Source organism: Triturus cristatus, chromosome 8 (assembly GCF_964204655.1).
Source record: "Triturus cristatus chromosome 8, aTriCri1.1, whole genome shotgun sequence".
NCBI lineage: Eukaryota > Metazoa > Chordata > Amphibia > Caudata > Salamandridae > Triturus > Triturus cristatus.
This window is the reverse complement of record NC_140591.1, coordinates 1,520,057,143-1,520,077,855: the sequence shown is the minus strand read 5'-3', so window position 1 is coordinate 1,520,077,855 and position 20,713 is coordinate 1,520,057,143. Positions and strand designations below refer to the sequence as shown.

The following is a 20,713-nucleotide window of genomic DNA, read 5'->3' as shown; positions in this document are numbered from 1 at the left end:
AGGTGCAACCCTGATATATTGTTGGGACACTGATCCATTTTAGAATTAATAGTCAGTGTTCACATCGCAGTAATCTGTGGTACCCAGGTTAATAATACAATATCGACACCCAATTGAAGTATATCTTTGTAAATGATATTTAGAACACATACTTCTGTCAACAATATTCTGATATACAGACTTTTCTTCACAAATGCACAATACCGTAGCGGAATGATTGCTCATTCTCTTTCCTTGGTGAAAGCATGGCGGCTCTCAACTTACCTTGGCAGATTTTGCAGCACTTCCCTTCCACCTTCTCAGGGTAGGCACAAGGGAACTCCTCAGGGCACGTGATCCGCTGGCACTCCTGGTGGCCATCTTTGCAGCTGCACAAGATGCAGGGTAGAGTGCCAAAGGAGCGGAACACGGGGTGCCAAACTTCACCATGAGAGTAGGTCTTTCCATTGTAAACACAGGCTAAAGAAAACGAAAGAAAACTGTGACTTCCTGGATGTGCCTTCAGAAACTTACAAACATAGTTCCCTACAAATCAATATGTTAAACCTCATATAGGGATATTTCCATACCCTTCAATATCAATGTCCCAAAGTGGATCCTCCATTTGAGAGATCGGCCTGCACACCGTATTTACAGATAAAAGATCAATATATTCCAAGGAGCAAAGTTTGGGCCACAGTAGGATTAGGTTGGACCATCTAGTCTTTTTCCCCAAATCTGCATGTATGATAAGGACCCCAACCTGTTTAGATGGACTTCTCCAGGTTGCTCCCCATATCCTCTGGCCTGGGGCCTGCATTCCATGGATTTAAAAACTGATTTGACTAATTCCAAGCAGTTGTACCAATTTAGTTCTTCGTATCGTGACTGGCTGATAGGTAATTTTATGTTAATGAACTTAGAAAGAAACATTATTACATATCAGTGCTGTCCTGAAATACTGTCTGTGTCCCAAGCATTATCCTTGCGCACCATTTTCAGTGTGCTACATTTTTTTTCCATGCAAAAATAAAAGTAACACCAGATCTTCCATTGTGGGGGACAATGACTGTACCCAGAATAAACTCTGTGCTTTGGTGAAGGTGGTGGGTCTGATTCTTAAGAAATCCACAGTGAACTAGGCACCAAACCATTGATTCAGGAGTTTATCCGATGGATGTATCAACAATCATCTTGAAATTTGTACAGAACTTCCTCGATTTTCAGAAAAAGCATGAAACTTTAATTATTTGATCTCACGACCATACGGTGTATGGTAGCCCTTCTCTATTAATCTACGTACTCTTCTGAGTTTATTTTTACTTATTTGCTAATCCCTGACGTGGCAGCCCAGCCCAACATTAAGTAACTTACAGTTCTCACTGCCAGTAGTTGAAGAATAAACCAGCTAGATATTGTAAAGGTACAATTTGTTTTTTATACTATTCTTTTTCTGTTTTATTTATTATTGACTTCTTATCTCTTATCGTTATGCGTCCGTAACACCTTTATTTTGCCCATTCAAACAAATGCATGTCCCATATGCCTTCTTTAAAACCCTGTAGTGTCCCAAACGCCGCCCACTTCCTCTGAAAAAAAATACATAACTTTTTAAATAACTTAGGTGTTTGATTTAGGAGTCTCCTTCAAGTATGTTCTAATAACGTCCATAAAGGAAACATGTAACGCAAATCAGCCCCTTTCCTTCATGAAACAGATCCTTAGCATTGGTAAGACCCATCACATAAATGGCATGCCATTCTATGGTGAGAAAGAGATTCTATTTGTCACTCGTGCTCTAGGCAGACCGCGCTTACGGGATTGCAGAGGCACTTGACAAAGAAACAAATAACATAAAATAGCCTAAACTGGCATAACAAAGCATTTGGAAACTGGTCCTATATTTATCTACTCAAGCTGAAAACTCACATACAATATTTGTGCATGAAGCACACCCTCATCTCACTTTAGATCAATCCACCCTCTTGTAGAGTTTCATCAGGAATACACATGCATGTTCAGAAGAACCAAGCCGTAATGCTTCCACCGAGCTGGTCAACAAAATGAACAGAGAAATTTAGAAGTGGCCGAGATGTTCTGAGAAACGCCTAAATGTTCCCTAAGCCCCTACTTCCCTGGAGACTGAAACAAATTCCATTCTCCTATGGTGCGTTTTGTGAGCCTTAGGCATCAGTTTATTGAATGCATTATTCATTGTTCTCTGTTAACCAATCTTTGTATTGTTTGCTCAGGACTACAAAACACAGTCATAGATGTCTATCTCTTCGAACAACGAGAAATCACAAAGTCTATCCCTCTAACCCATGAGACAACACTGCCCCTTGAAAAATAACAAAGCATAGCTCTTTGCACCAGTGGCGCCCCAGTTACCTTTCTTGTGTTTTTCTTTCATGTAGATCTTTATTGTGGTGCCTCCTGCTTTCTGCTTGAAGCTCCTGGGATTGAATCCAAGAGACGAGCTGATGGCGGTTGAGGCTGTGGCACTAAGAGACTTCTTACTTATCAACTCCCCTGAACACTGCTCTTGTGAGTGTCTCTGTGGAGTACCAAAAAAACACAGTTCAAACTTCAATATCCAGAGGCCCTTGCTGTCCCGTATTATAGATAGAACCAAGGTTGTGGTGGAATTATTTTTAATCTATGGTGCAATTCCTCAACTGTATGCAGAAATTGTATCACATTTTTGTTGTCTTCCACCGGGTTTGACGGATTTTTTACAACCAGGGGAGGGAAAGCTATTTTCCTGTTAACAGAACTGGGCTTAAATCTAGACTTTGCACTTTGCAAAATTTTGAAGGTCTTGTCCAGCTATGACTCTGGTGAAGGTTATCCCACAAAACTGTGTTTAATAACTATGTTCAATTCTAGCACATCCACTCCTGTGAAGTTTTTTTAACTACATCAATTTGCTGTAAAAAAAAAGTAGAATGGCATATTTGGCTAGTTTCTTACAATCTAAGATCATGGGATCAAATGTGTTATGATGCCCATGGTATGCATTTGTAGATCTAACTTGTTGGACTGGTCTATATGTTTTTATTACGTTATTCCACTATAAACATCAAAAATATGCAGTGGAAAAGGAGTGACAAAATAAAACATTCAGAGCAACCAAAGCAAATATAATAAAAACAAGAGACACAACAACAGAAAGTGAACTATACATAAATATCTATCAATAACTGATCAATCATGTACATGAGTGAGGAATCTGAAAGTTCTATACATACTTTCATTTGCAATGACAGATGTAATACCAGAATATCTAGTTTTACATATCAACAAGCAAAAATATCCTGCCAGAATAGTGACTACAATAATATCCATAGGTAACTATTTATAGGTGAGAATATGTTTACTATACTGTTTTTAGACATTCGAACTTTACATGAGGTATAACGTGAGTATGCTATGCTACTAGAAATATGCAAACATGATCCAGCCTTCAGACAATTGAGAAAAAGCACAAAAAATGTGAGAAAGATACATGGAACATGACAGTCTCCTGTGAACAAGGTGAATGGGTAAGTTAATGAATTTTTGTTGAGATAAAGCGGGGGGAAGATGCATGCTACACCATTCTATCCCAGAATCCGTTGAGTATTTCAATAATGTTTAAGCTGCTGGCACTGGTTTAGGATCTATGATGTCACATCATTGTAGGGTATCTCTCGGTCTGTTACAGCGTCACCGTATCAACTTCATTCATTTCTGAGACATGACAATCAAACTGTGAATGCTGTAGGGTTCTTGGCAGTATAGTAGGAGATTGCTAGATGAACTTGCACTGCTTCCCACACAGTCAGTGCCTTGCATCCTTCGGTCCTGGTGGCCATTACACCGATAAATGCTGTCTCAGCCGATGACCATCTGATAACATCTGTTCGGCAAGTGAATAGTTGTGATGCCATCCCATGGCTTTTGCACACTTGGCCAATAATAGGGACAGATTCACAAATTTACTCCTCTATTTCCACCTACTTGTGTGCCGGAAAGGCCCTAATAGCACAACCCGAGGAAGAAGACAAGGAGTCATTGATGGCATCATTAATCTTATCTTATACCTCCCACAGTATGGGAGAAACAATGGACAACTCCACAAAAATATTCCTGTCAGTCACATGACATCTAGGACAGAGATCTGAGTTAAATTATATATCTAGTGCAGTTTGGTAGGTGTAAGGTAAGTTTGAAGAAGATAATTGAACTGAACAAATTTAACCTACTGTTGCTGTAAACCCGATTGGTTTCCTACATTTAAATCCACAGATTTAAATCCACTTGGCCATATATGTCTCGTCAAGGTAAATAAATGGAAAGTTAAGAATAGTTCATATACATTTACATTTATGGTAGTCTAGTTGCCAATGTTTTGACCACTGGATTTGTGTATGTCGGTAAATTTGTACTCGATATTCTGGAATAGAGCCCAAGGACAATCTCGTATCAATGCAGCAAAAAATATGACCACTCGCCAGAGTAGGGTGCACTGCTTTTGACCAGAAAAATCTTTCTTTTACATAAAATGTAAACATCACGTACAACACCTCTGTTTAATTGCAGGGGCTCCTCCTCTGCAGACTTCTCATAGGAGGTGTCTGAAAAAAAGAAAATACCCAGTTACAACATGAACGACAGCATCATTGCAGTCCCAGTAGGGCAATACTTTCAATATACAAGGCATCTTAAAACAAATATGTACGATCATGTTTAAAAAGGGTATGACCATTCTCTAGTTGGTATCACTATATTGAGCAGTACTTTAGTTGTGTGCTTATACCTTGGATCTAGTTGTTTTGTTTGTGGATCGCCAAGGACATCATGGAAATTATATCGCATGGGCTAAGCAGTAAGATTTAATATGGGATCAGGAAAATTTCAGACAGGCCATGACCATTAAAATGTTGTATGCCTGAGGCACAGTCAACCAAAGGGCATTTGGAATGCACTAATATAGACCTACCTTAGACAGTGTGCTGGGTGTCTTGTGGTTATCACTGTATCCTTTGTCCTTGGGCAATTTGTGATAAAACAAAGGACCTATTGAAAGAGTCTGTAGGTGGAGTAAGTTGAACCACAAGAGGGAAGCTGACATATTCTTCTGAAATGATGTGTGAAGTACAGACTTTACCTTCTAAACAGCTTCTACAATTTTTGTTTAAAACCTAGACATCGAAGCGTCTCTAGTACCAATATCATCGGTAAATGAAAATTTATAAGGAATATGTTGATTATGGGGATCCCGATAATTTACAACTATTCACGTATTTATAAACTTTTATTTAGTGTGAAGATCTTCATTGAAGAGATGTAATCAGAGCATAGAATATTTTGCCATAATCATTCATGATCTCTTTTAAGGGAAGCTTGCAGAAAATTGGATTTGTATTAAGAGATGCCGAAAAAAATCAAGTTGTAACCTACCTTAATATGGTAATCTAGTAAGGAATAATAACTAAAGATTGTAGAAATATAAATGTAATGAAGAATTTGGAATTAGGATTTTTCTCTGTGAGTAAATGTTTGGAAAATATTAAAAGCTGAGTCGCATAATTCAATAATACTCCCACAAATAGGAAAACGAACAGCATGGGTCTGGAGGGGGATAGAGGAACCATGGAATCATTAGATCATGAAATACCTCTACGAGGTGATGTAAGCCCCACAATCCTCTAAACCCTGTTTCTTGGAGTCACTCTTGAAAAGATGGAGGTTGCTGGTTTTGCTAACACGAAGAAAGAGGAAGAAGATGGGGTGTGAACGAGCTGCTTTTCCATGGTTAATTGAAAATGCAACCACCAATACCCAGATGTGAAACAGTCATGTTTGTGAAACACCACTCATTCTCCACTTCTTAAGGAGGAGTGAATGCTAACCAAGCTCTCATTTCTGGGAGGTTCCCCTTCTTTCTTGTCTCATGACCGGTGGCCATCAGAGCTTGGCTGTGCACCTACTTTTCTTGAGGCTGACAGAAACCTGGGGTAATCTTCGATCGATTTCCTTCAAACTACAGGTTAATATGGTCTCATTTTCCTAATAGCACAACCTCAGGTGACTTAAGAGGATCTTAGATTTTCTTCCACTAGACTGTTTTTCAAGCCATAACTGTCTCCAGAATTGATTACGGCATTTCTTTGTATCTGGTTTATCCAAAATACCATCTCCAAATGAGTCAAAATTCTAAAAGTCAGACTTTTACATGGCTTCACATCCTGCTCTTTAGTTTCTGCCCAGGAGTCATTACAAATACATGCCATTACAATAGAATGTATTTGTTTGACTGGAGAAAAGTTCAGTGGAGACTTCTGAACAGTTGCCTCAAGTTCATTGTAGGAAGATTTGTTTTTTTTAGCCCCTACCTCAAAACACACAACCATCAGGCATGTGCGTTGAAGATGATTTTAGAGACAGACTGAGATACAAAGAGGGCCTTTGTTGTCAAGAGGGGCACACTATTTGCACCCCTGTTAAACCAAGTGTGACTACTGTTAACTTGTTGAGCTGTCGAGGACTGACACTCATGACAGTGAGAAGATTATAGTGGTAAGACATCTTTCTTTCCTGACCCTGCCCTGGAAAGACGCCCACTACTCGCGTGTGCATTTTTTAAATTCGTCCACCACTTCCCTGCAATCAGGTCCTTTACCCATCCCATCCATGTTAGCATAGATGTTGCATGTATGAACCTTTCTGCATGAAGAAAGTTTGACAAAGGTGGTCAGTGTCACACTGGAATCTATTTTATATTTGCTACATCCAAGTGGCACCTAAGAGAGAGGGTTGAAGAGAGCCCAGACAACAGATATGACTTGCAAGACCCTTTAAGAACATTCAGAACATTCACACACTCTTTGTTCTTGTTCAGGCTTTTGTGTGTGGCGGAGAGGAGACAGAGTGCCCTTTCAAACTTAGAGTGTCCTCTGTCTCTCATCATCCATTGCTCACTCCCTACTCCATAGTTAAATGGAGCAGCCTCACTTTTTGTTTGAGCCCTTGGTTTGGGTTTCTGCTGACAGGACACCCCCTGCTCAACCTCACCTTCTTGTTAGCACACTAAAACAAAGTCTGAGTAGCAAAATTGTCTTCACCTGCTCACAGAGCTCACTGTTGCAATGCATAATTACTGTCTGAAACTTAAGTATAACAATGGAACAGAAACAAAACTTCCAGTAAGTGTGCCAAGATTTCTCTACCAGCATCAGTGTCTTCACAAGAGTGGCGATAGATAAACTGTCTGTGCTCCAGGGCTGATGTTTTTACTGCTAACTCCCTTTGACGGGTTCAGAACCAGAAACCTGGGAACTTCGACAAAGATTCCCAAGAGGGGTTGTCCGGGCACTGCTTCGAAAGAGAGAGCTGACTGACTGCTTTGGAAAGGCACTGGAGGTGCTCTTGTATGGAGATGACACTGCTCGGAAGCAGTCTTCGACTAGTCTTTCAGGCAGTCTGGTACTGTAAGATGAGACAGCTGGAAAGGGCCAGTGAGTGGGCCATTTGTCTTGCTCTTGTGGGTCATGACGGGGCGCAAAAAACCTGCCCACACACTTGTCCTCTCAAGTTGGCCCATCTGGCAGTGCCAGACTGCTCCAAAGACAGTTTAATACTGTTCAGAATGAGGGGGTCAGGAAAGCAAAACCGAGGTGAGACAAGCCTAATGCTTCTACTGCAGCAGCGGAGAAGAACCTGCAGCTCTCTGCAAGGGTGAGACCCAGAAGTCTTGAAATGTCGCTGCATTGTGAGCAGACTGTCTGCCCCCATGGACGGGGGGTACTGAGGAATTCAAACCTTACCAAATTGAATAGCAAGACAGGGCACCAGGATGCCATGACATGCTAACAGAAACCAGCACCACAGTCCCCACAAAGGAAACAAGAGTGGCAAATGAGAACTGTATTGTCTGAGAGGCCCACAGAAAGACCTAAGTAATCACCATTGCAAAAGGGACAGGAATCTAGCTTGTTTGGGTTGAGAGTTTTGTTCTGGGCCTGAGGAAGAACTCAATCTGCACGATCTGCTGAGCTGTGAGCACTGTAACACCATGGTAGCCTCCTTAACTTGTACTTGTGCTACCTCCATTTATTCTTCACATCACTCTAAACATTGCTTGCACACCGTTAGGCAGGGATGGGGCAAAATTACTGTCTTCTGCGATCTGTGGGCTACGCAGCGCAGACCATGTAGAGCGGTGCTGCATCGCCAAACACAAGAAGAATGCAGCTGCAATCTGTGCTGCCACCAGCAAAATCGACAACAAAAGTACTAGAGGGGGAAGAAGGTTTGAGGGTTTGAGGGCAGGGGTGTGGAAAAAAAAATAGAAATCACTGCATATATAGAAAACATATCACAAGTGATAGAGCGCTTGTAGCACTCTAAATTGTATGAGTGAGCTATACTCATGGTTTAAACGCACTCACATGTATTTTTATCGTTTGCAGTGTTTCATGATTATTAAGATGCATTTATTCGAGTTATATTAGTTTTGAAATGTAGTGTGTCCGTTTAAGTAGGCTTTGTATGTATTAAAGAAACTTATAATTCCTGTATGTGTAATGTGCAGGATGAAATTATACTCGTGTAATGTAATTCGTATTTACTTTAAGTTGACTGAATTGTAGGCCCAAACTGTAGGTTGTTTTGAGTTTCGTTTCTCCTTGGTTGCTCAAGAATTCTAATTAAATGAATCCTTTGGTGCTCGTAGACAGTATGTTCTCATCCTACTGCAGGTGCCGGAATTCAACCTTGTTATTCTTAGATTTAAGGAGATGCTCGGAATGTCTTTGAAGAAGTCTGGAAGGTGAAAAGGGAGGAAGCCTTTCGTGTCTGGCCTATCTGGGAACCAAGGCCACTGGAAAAGAAGCAGTTTAATTAAAGGCTTCTGTGGAAACTTACTGAAGGATGGTGCCAATGAATATGACGTATTGTGGGTTGAACATTGTCTTTTTGTATAATGCGTAGGGACAGATTCGAGAGACTTCTGCTTATTTTCAGAGGAGAAGGAGCATCTTAGAGCGAGCTCCATAGCTTTAAGCTATCAGACCCATTTGACGTGAGTACTTCTTAGAAAGTCAACACGTGCTGACACCTTTGGGATAGGACATACGGGGAAATAGGTAGGACTTCCATTTAGAGTAGAGTAGGGCAAGATACTTTTGTTTTTCTCTCAAATGAAAAGAGAAATGGACTCAGCTTATATCCTTTATTTCGTTTTGAATTTGGAGTTCATCATATTATGCCTTTTATGCCGAATGAATTATATACATAGACTCGGCTCTGTATTGATTTTTATGTACCTATATACTCTGATACTAAGGTGTGTTTATATTAAATTATTTTTGGCCTTATAATAAATCCACAAAACAGGAATTCGGAGTCTGTGGTCTTTAAAGCATGTCTAATTGAAAATATAATCTTGAATTGTTTTACTCCCATCCACACTTTTTAGCAGGCAATAAAGGACCATCTGCCTTGAACTTAGTAGGGAAGTTAAGGAGCAAAATTAGCGTCACCACAAGATATGCAAAAGGTTTCTTTCGAAAAAATGCAGAACATGTGCAATTTCTTAAATAATTATGATAAAATATTCTCCTAAAATGGACAGACCTAGAGGGTGAGTTCACCTATCCTGCATGGAAGAACAGATTCACTTCAGGACACCTAAAGGAGGAGAGCGGCTGCGCACACCTGCTGTGCTACCCGTGAGTCCTGGGCAAGATCCTGCTGCCTTAGTATCTGTTGAATCCAGGTGAGCCATGTGATAGAGAGACAGGAGGATGCTCGCAGCATCACAACACCAACTATCCACTCCAGCATATTTCCTGGATGGACATTGACGTCTCTTTGCCCATATTTCCTTGTTCGATATTCTCATTTTAAATGTAAGTGATTTTAATCTTTCAGTAAACCAGAATAACTTTTTGGAAAAATATTTTTTTAACTTTATCATATACATGGTCTTATTCAATGGATAATTGACCACATATGTAGTGCAGACTATTTGGTGTATACTGGATTGTAATCTTTCACAATCAAACAAGGCAATTAATCTATTGAATGAAATTGGGCCGTGCTTTTATCCAATTTTCTAGCATGACCCATCTGGGGAATTACATAAATCCGCATAATCTGTGGATTATAAATCAGCGATGAATCTGAAATCGGCCATGAAGGAAGCGCAACCTGTGATTTACCGTTGAACATTTTGATAGCTCATTGAAATGCTGGGCCACTTTAAATGTATGCAATTCTTACATGAACCTTAGGCAAAGTGGCACCTTTGAAAACCTGTGTTAGTTTTAGAGAACAGAGGAGCCCAACATTTTGGTTTTCTGGCAAACTCTTACTCTTGGAACGTCTTGGCAGGCAGTGGCTGAGGAAATGGCGAAACCTAATCCTTCCTTAGATAAACTGGTGTGCAAAATGCATTACCGTCCGCACGGCTGCTGAGATCAACAAGGGCTGTAATGACTTAGATGAAACTCAATGCAAGAATTATGTATCAAAATTTAATATATCCGTCCAGATATGCTCAAGGCATTCAATCCACAAGCCAAGAATTTTGTGAGAGTCAGCCTAAGTTATGTCATCAGCCTCCTGAAGTTAAAAACATTCCTAAATAAAAATACACACTTATAGACATACACAGAAGGACTTTGGGTCAGCCCTCGTTATCAATTGGCCTGCTCAACCGTCATTCACATCTTGCTGCCGCCCACATATAGCACACAGCGGGGTAATGGCTCACCCCATTCCGGCCATCACTAAGAGTAACAATTACATTTTTCCTAATCCCATCTACGAAAAAAAGTACATTTCAATGTTTTTGGCAAACACTTTACATTGCCAATGTTTTTTTTTCAAATTAAATTTGTATCTTTTTAAAAAAAAGTTTAAAACTGTCTTCAGGGTTCAGTTAGATAAAGTCGTACATTTTTTTTCGCTCATATAAAAATCATATTTTTTATTCATAGTCAGTAGTACATTTTCTTTGCCCCAATAGGAACCCTGTCCTTCTGTAATGTGCACTACTATTATATATATAAAGGTTTCCATACCTGTTCTAAGTACAACATGCGTGCAGGGAAGCACCCCTGGTGTTGTACTAAAATTAGATGTGGTGATTATTTTTGAAATTTGAAATTTGTCTTACAAGACTTGCATCCACATACCACACTTAGGAGGCACCCTTCCTGCTTCTTGTTATTTTTGTGAAATATGCGTGCGATAAAAAATAACCAGAGCACCAGCTTTTCAAGGGCACAGCTATTGGCTTTGCCACTGTTTCTCCACTAGGGATTCAGGCGTCTATCCGCATTCTCAGATATGTGCAGCATCTGAGTTTCAACAATATAAGCCGATATCTCCTTCGATTTTGTGACTAAATTAAACTCTCGAAGAAAATAGTATAACCCCATTGACAGATGAGATTTCTTGCCTGATAAATTCATTGCAGCAGCAAGGATTCTTTCAAATGGGTGGTGGTAATACCACGGCTGTCAATAAACTATAATACCCAGGTCCTTCGGGTTATTGTTGGGTTACCCATTGACATGTAATTGTCTAGAAACTATAAGCTCATATCCATGCTGCCCTATGTGCCAAAACAACAGAGCCAGCAGTGATGACTCAGCTCCAAACATAACTTGATGATAACATACTGTTTGTGAATAACAATATAGATTCCACACCTCAAGGGGCAGAAATAGTAGTACTGAACCTTAGGTAACAGCATCTATAGTTATGTTATAGAGGCTAGCCCTTTTAGGTTTGTTGGTGGCATTTAATGTCTAATCTATGCATTTGGGTTGATGAGGTTGGGGGTGCAAGTGATGGCCATAGTCTGAATGAACTGTTTTTTAATGACTCCCCCCTGAGTGAATAATATTGGAACAGCTTATGTCTGGAACACCTTGTATTCTTAAGGGTCCCCTCGGGGATCTGCTTTCTCTAACACATTTCATTTACTTTGTATATGGTCCCCCTGGTATGGACAATTGTTGCCCTGGGTGTGCGGTTTCAATTTCTCAACTATAGCACTCAGTTCTTTTTAGATTTCCAGGATTGCTTACTTCTTACTGAATCAGGAATGTTTGTTGGAAACATGAATTCAATTCTGTATTTTTCATCAAAATTAATTTCAACTATAAAAACACTAACTACAACAAAATATACATTGAAAGTAAAATAAGTGTATAAAGACAGTGTAATTCATCATAAACACCCACAATTATTTTAACCTGGTAAATTAACTCTCAAAGTGATAACACAATGTAAATAATGATGCACCGAATAACAAGTCAAAGGGTTTCATAACATTTGTAAATACACAAAAGGAGACATCCAACACTTATCACTAAAGATATAATATACAATTTACAAACTTTTTTAAAAATATCTACCAAAAAACTAAATGCATTGAAGTAGAGATCAGATGACGAGGTCAAGAGTTCCAGATAAAGTCCAACCCTAGGGACAGGTAAATATGTAACACACAATGCCCATTCTAAGCCTGATCAATAACCCACATTCATAAGTATTTGATTCCAAACAAAGATCTGGCTCTATACCATGTATTATTTTCAACAACAGAAAAAGCTTGATAGATGGGTTGGATCATTAATTACGATCTATTATAAGGTGTCTTCGCTCTAGGAATACCTAGGAATCCCTCTCTCAAACTGTTTCCACCTTCCTAAAAGACTGAGATGACAACAGAAGTCTGGTCTTCGGAAATTAAGAAAAATATTCTGGATACTTTCACAGGATTGTCAGAAAGATATTTCAAACAATCCATTATAACCCTACAATTTAGTGAGGCCATTGGATTAAACTAAACCAAGACCCACTCATGAGGCAGTTCCAACTATATAGTGTCCTCCAGGTGCGCATCACCCATTGGACTCAAAGGACTTCAGCCCCCCGTCGTGTGTGGCAGTCCGGGATGAGACAGCTTCCCAGGCACACACACAGCCGCACCCGAGCACTTCACAGGTCTTTAAAAGACCATTTGCATGTTAATGAGGCCTTGCTGTTGTTTCACCCCTTCTAAGAGCCCCTGAAGCTCCACTCTGCCTATTGCTTAAAGATTCAGCCCCCCCCGAAATGTTTTCTTAGCCCCCCCCCGACCCCCCCCCCCCCGAAATTTGTCTCTATTTGCGCCTCTGGTGTCCTCCAGGTAACTCAAAGCCAACTCTTCTTGATAATTCAGGTGAAACGTACGCTATGGGAGGCCCCAAAACCGCCTAGAAATCTATCTTCCTTTCCATGGAGGCCTTCAATATTAACATAGCCCCAGACTTCAGTGCATATCAAACCAATGAAAGGCATTTGCTTTTATAAATGTTCAACATTCGATTTAATGGTTTAATCCTGAGCCTAGGGCAAAGCTAAACACATCATGGAGTTGATCTCCTGGCGCAGTAAAAGAAAATCATGATAGTATTGTACAACATGTATATATGGTATAGTATGTTTATTATTGATAAAGTTCCAAAATAGCTGCTAAGTTTAGAAGCAATAGGATCTCCATTTTCGAGCGGTAAGAACAATGGTAGACTATGCATAATACTATTCCAAAATTAGTGAACATCGCACCAGACGACCATTTTCAAATGTTTAAGTGTATAGTATATCATTACTGCAATTACTCAATCTGGCCATAATAGTGTTTCTAAAATGGAGGCCATCTTGTAAAAGAAAAAGAATAGTAGACATCGCCATTACAAGATGGGCGCCCAGTTTAAAACTAGACATCGCACTGCAGTTGAAATGAGCAAGCCTGAGAGAATGTCTAGCGAACTGCAAAGTGCTGAAAAAAGGAGTATAAGGAAAGAAATGAAAGGAAACCTTTAAAAAGAACAAATAGAAAAATACATGCATGTTTTCCAGCCCTGACACTGAAGCACACTGATGTGATAATGCAAAATGTAGTTTCTCACAGGGCAACAGAACAAAGGGCAGAAATGGAGTAACCCATTGTCCTATTCAGTATACTGTTCTGGAGACAACAGAATGTGAATGACATTTAAACAGACATAAACTCAAAGACCCTCTATGTATGTATATGCATAAACAGTTTTTTCTGTTTTTTTAGTCATTTTTAATTCCAAGGGCTTGTAAATAACTACACCCGCCATGTCCTCCCAAGAGGGTTTAGCAAGGATTATCATAGTTAAAATCTTCTATCCATAGGGTTGTTGCTTACTACAGTAACATGAGGTTCCATGTAACGAAATGTCTGTCTAAAAGGCATCAACATAGTGTAATGAAACTCCACCCCTAAAAACCTGCTGGTTATAAGGTATGCTTTTACAATAAATAAGTCACTCCTACTGTCTTTGTCATAACTTTCATAATACACAGATCAGACCTATGGTGAATGGGATAACTTACCTCTCCCGAATGAACCAATCAGGCCTGTAACCTTCATTGATGGCTTGTAAGGCCTACGTCAGTGAGCAAAAACTTTCTCACAAGGCAGTCATCACTCATACAAATACAAAAACATATACAATTACAGTTTGGCAAAACAACATACAACCCTTCTAAAAATGGGTAACAAGAATTATTACACAGTAGGAGCGCGCGGCGAAACAAGATGGCCGCCATGTGAAGAGCTCCGCTCGGTTGAGCCGGCTCGTCACGAAGAATTTTCGTTTCAGCAGCGCTACGTCGGAAAAAGGGATGGATTCTGACGCCGGATTTCACAATGCTTGACTCGGCAAGTTTTAAGACCGAAATGCGGTCTTTTTGTCATTTTATTTGCTGATTTTTGTCTCCCTCAGAAAAGCGTCCGCCATTTTGCCTTCTTTGCAGCGTTTCTTTTCCTTTCTGCTGCATTTATGTTCTTCTCTGGCTCACTCCCTCCTGCAATTATACGCTACTAAAGAAGGGAATGTCTTTTTTCATGACACGCATTTCTCTTTTTATTTTCTCTCTTCTTTTCATTGTGCCACTATTGACTCCTTCAGTGCCTCTACAGTAATTTTTTAATATCAATCTCCTCAACAATTACCGTAAAGAGACTACTACATGTGCTCACCAAGGGACGCCCTCAGTCTGCTCAATAATATAATTTTATTCTCTATTACATGGTTATTCTGGTGCTGCTGGGCTGATGATTCCTTCGTTCTGCTCTCACTGACAACTCGTTGTTTCCCTGAGGTACGTTTCCAGCGCCCCATATTACATCGCTATCCAACATTGTGCTGTGTTGGGACTGGTCACTCTTTTGCGCCATACTTTCTCTTACCACGGCTGCTTCCTCATTATTGCTGTTCTGTCTGCTGTCTTTGTTTGCCATTTTCTATCATTATCTGCTGCAACACCTTCAATATGGATACTGCGCACTCAAGCAAATCTCATGCAGGCCCCTCAGGGAGTTGTAAAGATTATAATGCCTCTTCTGTCAAACGTACCAAAAAAGACCCGCCCTCCCCAAATAAATCTCCGCTGCCTCTTACTCTTGAGGACATCATGGAGGAGCTACGTCTTATTCGTCCCTTTATGACAGACACTGTTACTACACTTCAAAGGCTCGATGATAAATAGTCTAGCCTAGATACAAGACTTTCTGATGTAGAGCAGAGGATCAGTGATGCTCAAGATGTGGTCACCAGAGTTGACACACTCACCAAGGAAGTCAGCCAGCTTAAAAGGGTTGCGGAAGATTTGGAAAATCGCAATAGGCACAATAATCTTCGCATTTATGGTATTACGGAAGGTTCTGAAGGGTTGGACATGATCTAATTCTTGAAAACTTCTGGTCTCCCAAAATCTTCAGACTTCAACATACAACGTGCCCATCGTCTGGGGCCAAGGAATACATCTCCTACATCTAAACCTCGGGGAATCATTGCCTATTTCATTCTATACTCAGACCTTATGTCGATTCTCCAAGCTGCAAAGCAACACAAACAAATGATTTGGTCTGGTCATAACGTTTTTTACACTCAGGATGTTTCCAAACCTACTGCTTCTCATCGGAAGGAATTTTTTGGACCTTCGACCTGCCCTGAGATCCATGAATGCCCACTATTGTCTAATTCATCCTTGTTTTTTCAAAGTGACTTATAAAGATAGAACTTTTAGTTTTGAAGACCCTGCAGATTTGAAGAAGTTCATTCATACTCACAAAGGAGAACTCATGGAATTGAGCAAACCCTAACTGTTTTGTTAATGTCTGAGTATTAAGTTTTGTTCTACTCCTATTTTATAATGTATAGTTTAGCTCTTATGTTTCCTTTGTTCACTCCTTCTTTGTCTTACAGGTCTTCCCATTCCGGTGTTGTTGTCAAGGTCACCCTTCATATTGCCCTGTTGTTTACACTGTGCGTCTCATCCCGCTGCTGTTTTCTTTTCCCTAGATGTTTGGTACGTTTTTTCATTTGTCCTATTTGGTTGCCTTTCGTTCTGTATTTTACTTCACAGTTCTTCTTTCTCCTTTTTTAGGGTAGCCTGTTTTTTATAGCTGTCTCTTCCTAGTCTGGTTGTCTTGTTCTTCGTTGCCCCCTTCTCACATTAATGTTTTTTGTTCAGTTGTTCTTTGTGGCTTTTTGCCATCCTTCTTTTGATACTTTCTGGGGGATTCTGTTCCCCCTTATCCTCCTTTCTATTCTTTTCCCTTCCCTCTCCCTCTCCTCTCCTTTTTTCTACCCTCAGGTCACCCTTCCTTTCCTTTTTATCCCTTTCTTCTCTACTTTTTTGGCAATATTTAAATTACCTACCCCACTCTATATTTTCCTCTCTCCTATTTTTGCTTATGGTACTCCGTTGTTTTTTTCCTCTATTCTTGTCACCATTTCCGAGATGGACACATGCTTTAGTTTCCCCGCTCTTAGTTCTCCTTTGTCATTTACATCTATCCAACATATTTTTTCCTTTTTTCTCTCTTTTTCCACTTTGCTTTAAATTCCCTATTTCCTTTTGCTTATTCTTATTTTACTTCCAGGAATGAATGGTCTTCGTGTTATTTCTTGGAATGTTAAAGGTATTCAAAATCCTGTTAAAAAACAGCGTGTTTTATCTCATTTAGCAAGATTGAAATGTCATGTTGCATTGTTACAAGAAACTCACCTTAATTCACAAGATTTGTCTTCAATACGTAAGCAATGGGTTGGGGAGGCCTTTTGCTCTCCGGCAGTAAACAACAAAAATGGTGTTATTAATCTATTTCATAAATGGTTGTCTGTTCAGTTACAGAATGAGTTTCATGATAACTGTGGTAGATGGTTGTTTTTAGATGTCACTGTTAATAATACAAAATTTTCTTTCGGTAATGTTTATGGCCCTAATGGTGTAGATTTAACCTTCTGGAATGATTTTTCCATGCTTCTTTCTCCTCATGCGACTGATGATTTAATTGTGGGGGGTGACTGCAACCAACTTATGGATCCCTTGGGGATCCCAGGACCCGCAGACAGATGACCAGGGTGGGGACCTGAAATCCCTAATGTTGGAAATGAGATCCAGCCTGCGAAACATTGATTCCAAGTTAGATGCCATGGCCGCGCAGCTGGACTCCGTCAAATCGCAGGTATCGACCCACGAGACTCGTCTGGATGATCTGGAGGGCAGACAAATGGAGTTCCATGAATTCCAAGTGGAGACGAAGGAACAGCTACTTCACATGGACAATCTCCTGAAGGTCATTCGAGCCAAAAACGAGGACTTAGAGGCGAGGTCGCGACAAAGTAACTTTCGTATTACGGGAATTCCGGAGACGACGGCCATTTCTACAATGGAATCCTACGTCACAGAGTTGCTGCACGAGCTGTTTGATCCTCACCTCTCCTCGGTCTTTGTGGTGGAGCGAGCCCACAGGTCGCTGGGCCAGCGGCCCCCGGTGGGTGCCCCGCCCAGACCTATTATAGCGAAACTCCTGAATTATCAGGATCGGGACATAGTCCTCAGGAAGGCGCGTGAGAAAGGCACAATCACGCATATAGGAAACACCATCTCCTTTTACCCGGACTTCACCCCGGCGGTGCAGGCGGCAAGATGTGAATTTCTCCCCGTAAAGCGGATCCTGCTGCAAGCACAGATTCCATACTCGCTGCTGTACCCGGCAAAGCTGAAGGTGTCCGTTGAGGGGCAGTGCTACTTTTTCACAGATGCGAAATCTGTGCTAAAATTTGCCAAACAAGCCTGTGGGAGGCCGAAAAAGGGGCATCGAGAGGCTGTTGTGAGGACGGAAGCCAACCTGAGCGATAATGACTAACTTGATGAGGCCATGGCTCAGGATCAGGTCGGATACCTTGTGCGGAAGGGCGCCCTGGACTCTGCAAAGAGGGGACTACCTATTACCTTAAGGACCTAATCAGTACCATTTCTAGAAATTGAGGTACGCTGTGGGTTGCGTGCGGACAGACTCCCTGCAGTCCTCCCGGCCACCTTGCATGAAGGAAGGAAGTTCGCCAGCTTTGCAGCGCCCCCATGGGAAGGATCCCAATGACTTTGTTGTGGGTTGTATGTTTTGGTTATTATGGGGGGGGTTCTTCTACAACCTGTTTGGGGGGTTGGAGTGGGCGGGGGGGGTGAGTTTTTGTTATTGTTTATTGCCAGTATTGAAGGTATGCTTTGAGCTAATTGCACTGCAGTGGGCCGAACATCACACAATGGGTTCAGTCATTATGCTTGGATTAGTAACACTCGAAAATGGCTGCTAATGCCCTAAGTTGCCTTACTTGGAATGTCCGGGGGCTTAATGATGGCAGAAAGGCGAGGCTGGTTCATGCATATCTAACTCGTCACAACATAGACATATGCATACTGCAGGAGACGCACTTGAATGTGACGACCTCGCAGAGACTCCGCCATACTCGATGGGGACATGTTTATTCATCTACATACTCTACTTATGCACGAGGGGTGGCTGTGTTGATCAAGAAGGGGCTGGACTGGAGGGAGAGGCATGTGCTGTGTGACCCAGAGGGGCGATACGTTCTGATACAGGGGCTCTTATGTGGTATGTATGTGACCATTGCTGCTGTATATGACCCCAATGTTGATTCCCCTGAGTTTTTCCACACCGTCTGGTCTAAGATTAGGGCGGCTGGCAGTCAGACTGTGATATGGGGAGCTCTCCTCTCTTATAGACAATTGGTCTCCCCTTTTCTTATCCTGGTGGGGGAGGTTAGCCACTATCAAAATGATGCTTCTTCCCATTGTTAATTTTTATCTTTCTATGCTTCCAATTTCTCTTCCACTCTACTTTTTTAAAACTATAAACCGTATTTTCACTTCATTCTTATGGAATAAACGCAAAGCTAGGATCTCTATTTCTCGTCTTCAAAAACCCAAAGATTCAGGTGGAGTCAATTTTCCCAACCTCACTCACTTTCATTCTGCCTTTACTCTAAAACAAATTTGGCCCTTTCTATCTGATTCATCTGACCCTCTCTCAGTGTTTCGTTCCTCCCTTTCTCAGTCAGAGTTTCTTTCCTCTACTCCAATTTGGTTTAATAAATCCTTAAAGATAAATAACAGAGCACTTTTTGGAAGGAATGGATTGATAAAGGTATTATTACCTTTGATCATTTACTTGCTAATAACTCTTTACGAGACTACTCTGACATTTGCGCCTCCTTTCACCTTTCCAACACATTCTCCTCTCAATATCCCTTACTTAAAAATTCCTTAGCCTTCATTATCTCTCAAGTTGCTTCTCTGCCCACTATTGACACAACCCCTCCCCTATCACTACCAGATTTCTCTATTCCTCTCAAAGCTGCGGCTATCTATAAACTACTTTCCTGCCCCTATGTTGATAGACCCAAATCTAAACTTGAACTCTCCTGGGAAAAGGATCTAGCTCAAGAGTTTTCCCTTCAGGTTTGAAATTCCTTATGGTCTAAAATACACACTGTCTCCCGCTCTGCTAGTACTACACAGACGTTGTATTTTTTTTACAATAGACTTTTTTTTACCCCGTCCGACTTACATCATTTCAAATTGTCTGATTCCAAAAAATGTTGGTCGTGTTCTCATACTGATAGTGATTTTTTTCACATGTTCTTTCACTGCCCATTAGGTAAATCTTTTTGGTCTCGTATTTGGTTAAAATTAAATGAAATATTAGCTACTGACCACTCCTTTGATATTGTCCACATTTTTCTGGGTGGTGTCTCACCTATATGGAATGTTCACTGTAATGCACGCAAATTTATAGATTTATACATAGCCATTTCTTTACAGATAATTACTACCAATTGGAAAGACACTTCAAAGATTTCATATAACGCCTGGTGGAATTTATTGTGTCATCACCATAGACTTGATCGTGCTTTTGCTACCACTGTACCTCTTTTGATCAAAAAGATTTGTTATGGTTGCCTTTAACTAATTTTCTCTCTCAAATTGTCCCTTGATTATCTTGTTTTTGTACCATTTTTCAACTATAGCCGTTATTTAGTTTTTCGTATATATATATTCACTTGCTTATGTTAATTATAAGATATTCTACTCTGTATATTGAATGCTTTTTCCCCCTCCCTCCTTTACCCCTCTTTCCTTTCTTCAGTATCTTTCAAAAAAAAAAAAACGCTTTTTCCCTAAGTATATTCCTTATCTCCTCTATGGCACTTTTTAAATCTTGTATGAATTTAATTGTTTTTTCTTTTGTTTTTTTTTTGTTTCATCTTATTGCCTAATGATTCTCTTTTTGTATTACTTGGTTTATTATATTCAATAAAGCTTTCTAAACAAAAATAATTATTAC

At 40.4% G+C, this 20,713-nt stretch overlaps 1 protein-coding gene across 1 annotated transcript in view; it reads right to left on the bottom strand.

The window, feature by feature from the left end:
• Nucleotides 1-20,713, bottom strand: part of CHRDL2 (chordin like 2) — a 672,596-nt gene that overhangs the window by 164,965 nt on the left and 486,918 nt on the right. Inside the window, exons 6-8 of the mRNA XM_085623361.1 lie at nucleotides 4,543-4,598; nucleotides 2,371-2,536; nucleotides 265-459 (exon numbers count right to left, since the gene is read on the bottom strand). Coding sequence (XP_085479487.1) covers nucleotides 265-459; nucleotides 2,371-2,536; nucleotides 4,543-4,598 — 417 coding nt within the window. The remainder of the gene's footprint in view (nucleotides 1-264; nucleotides 460-2,370; nucleotides 2,537-4,542; nucleotides 4,599-20,713) is intronic.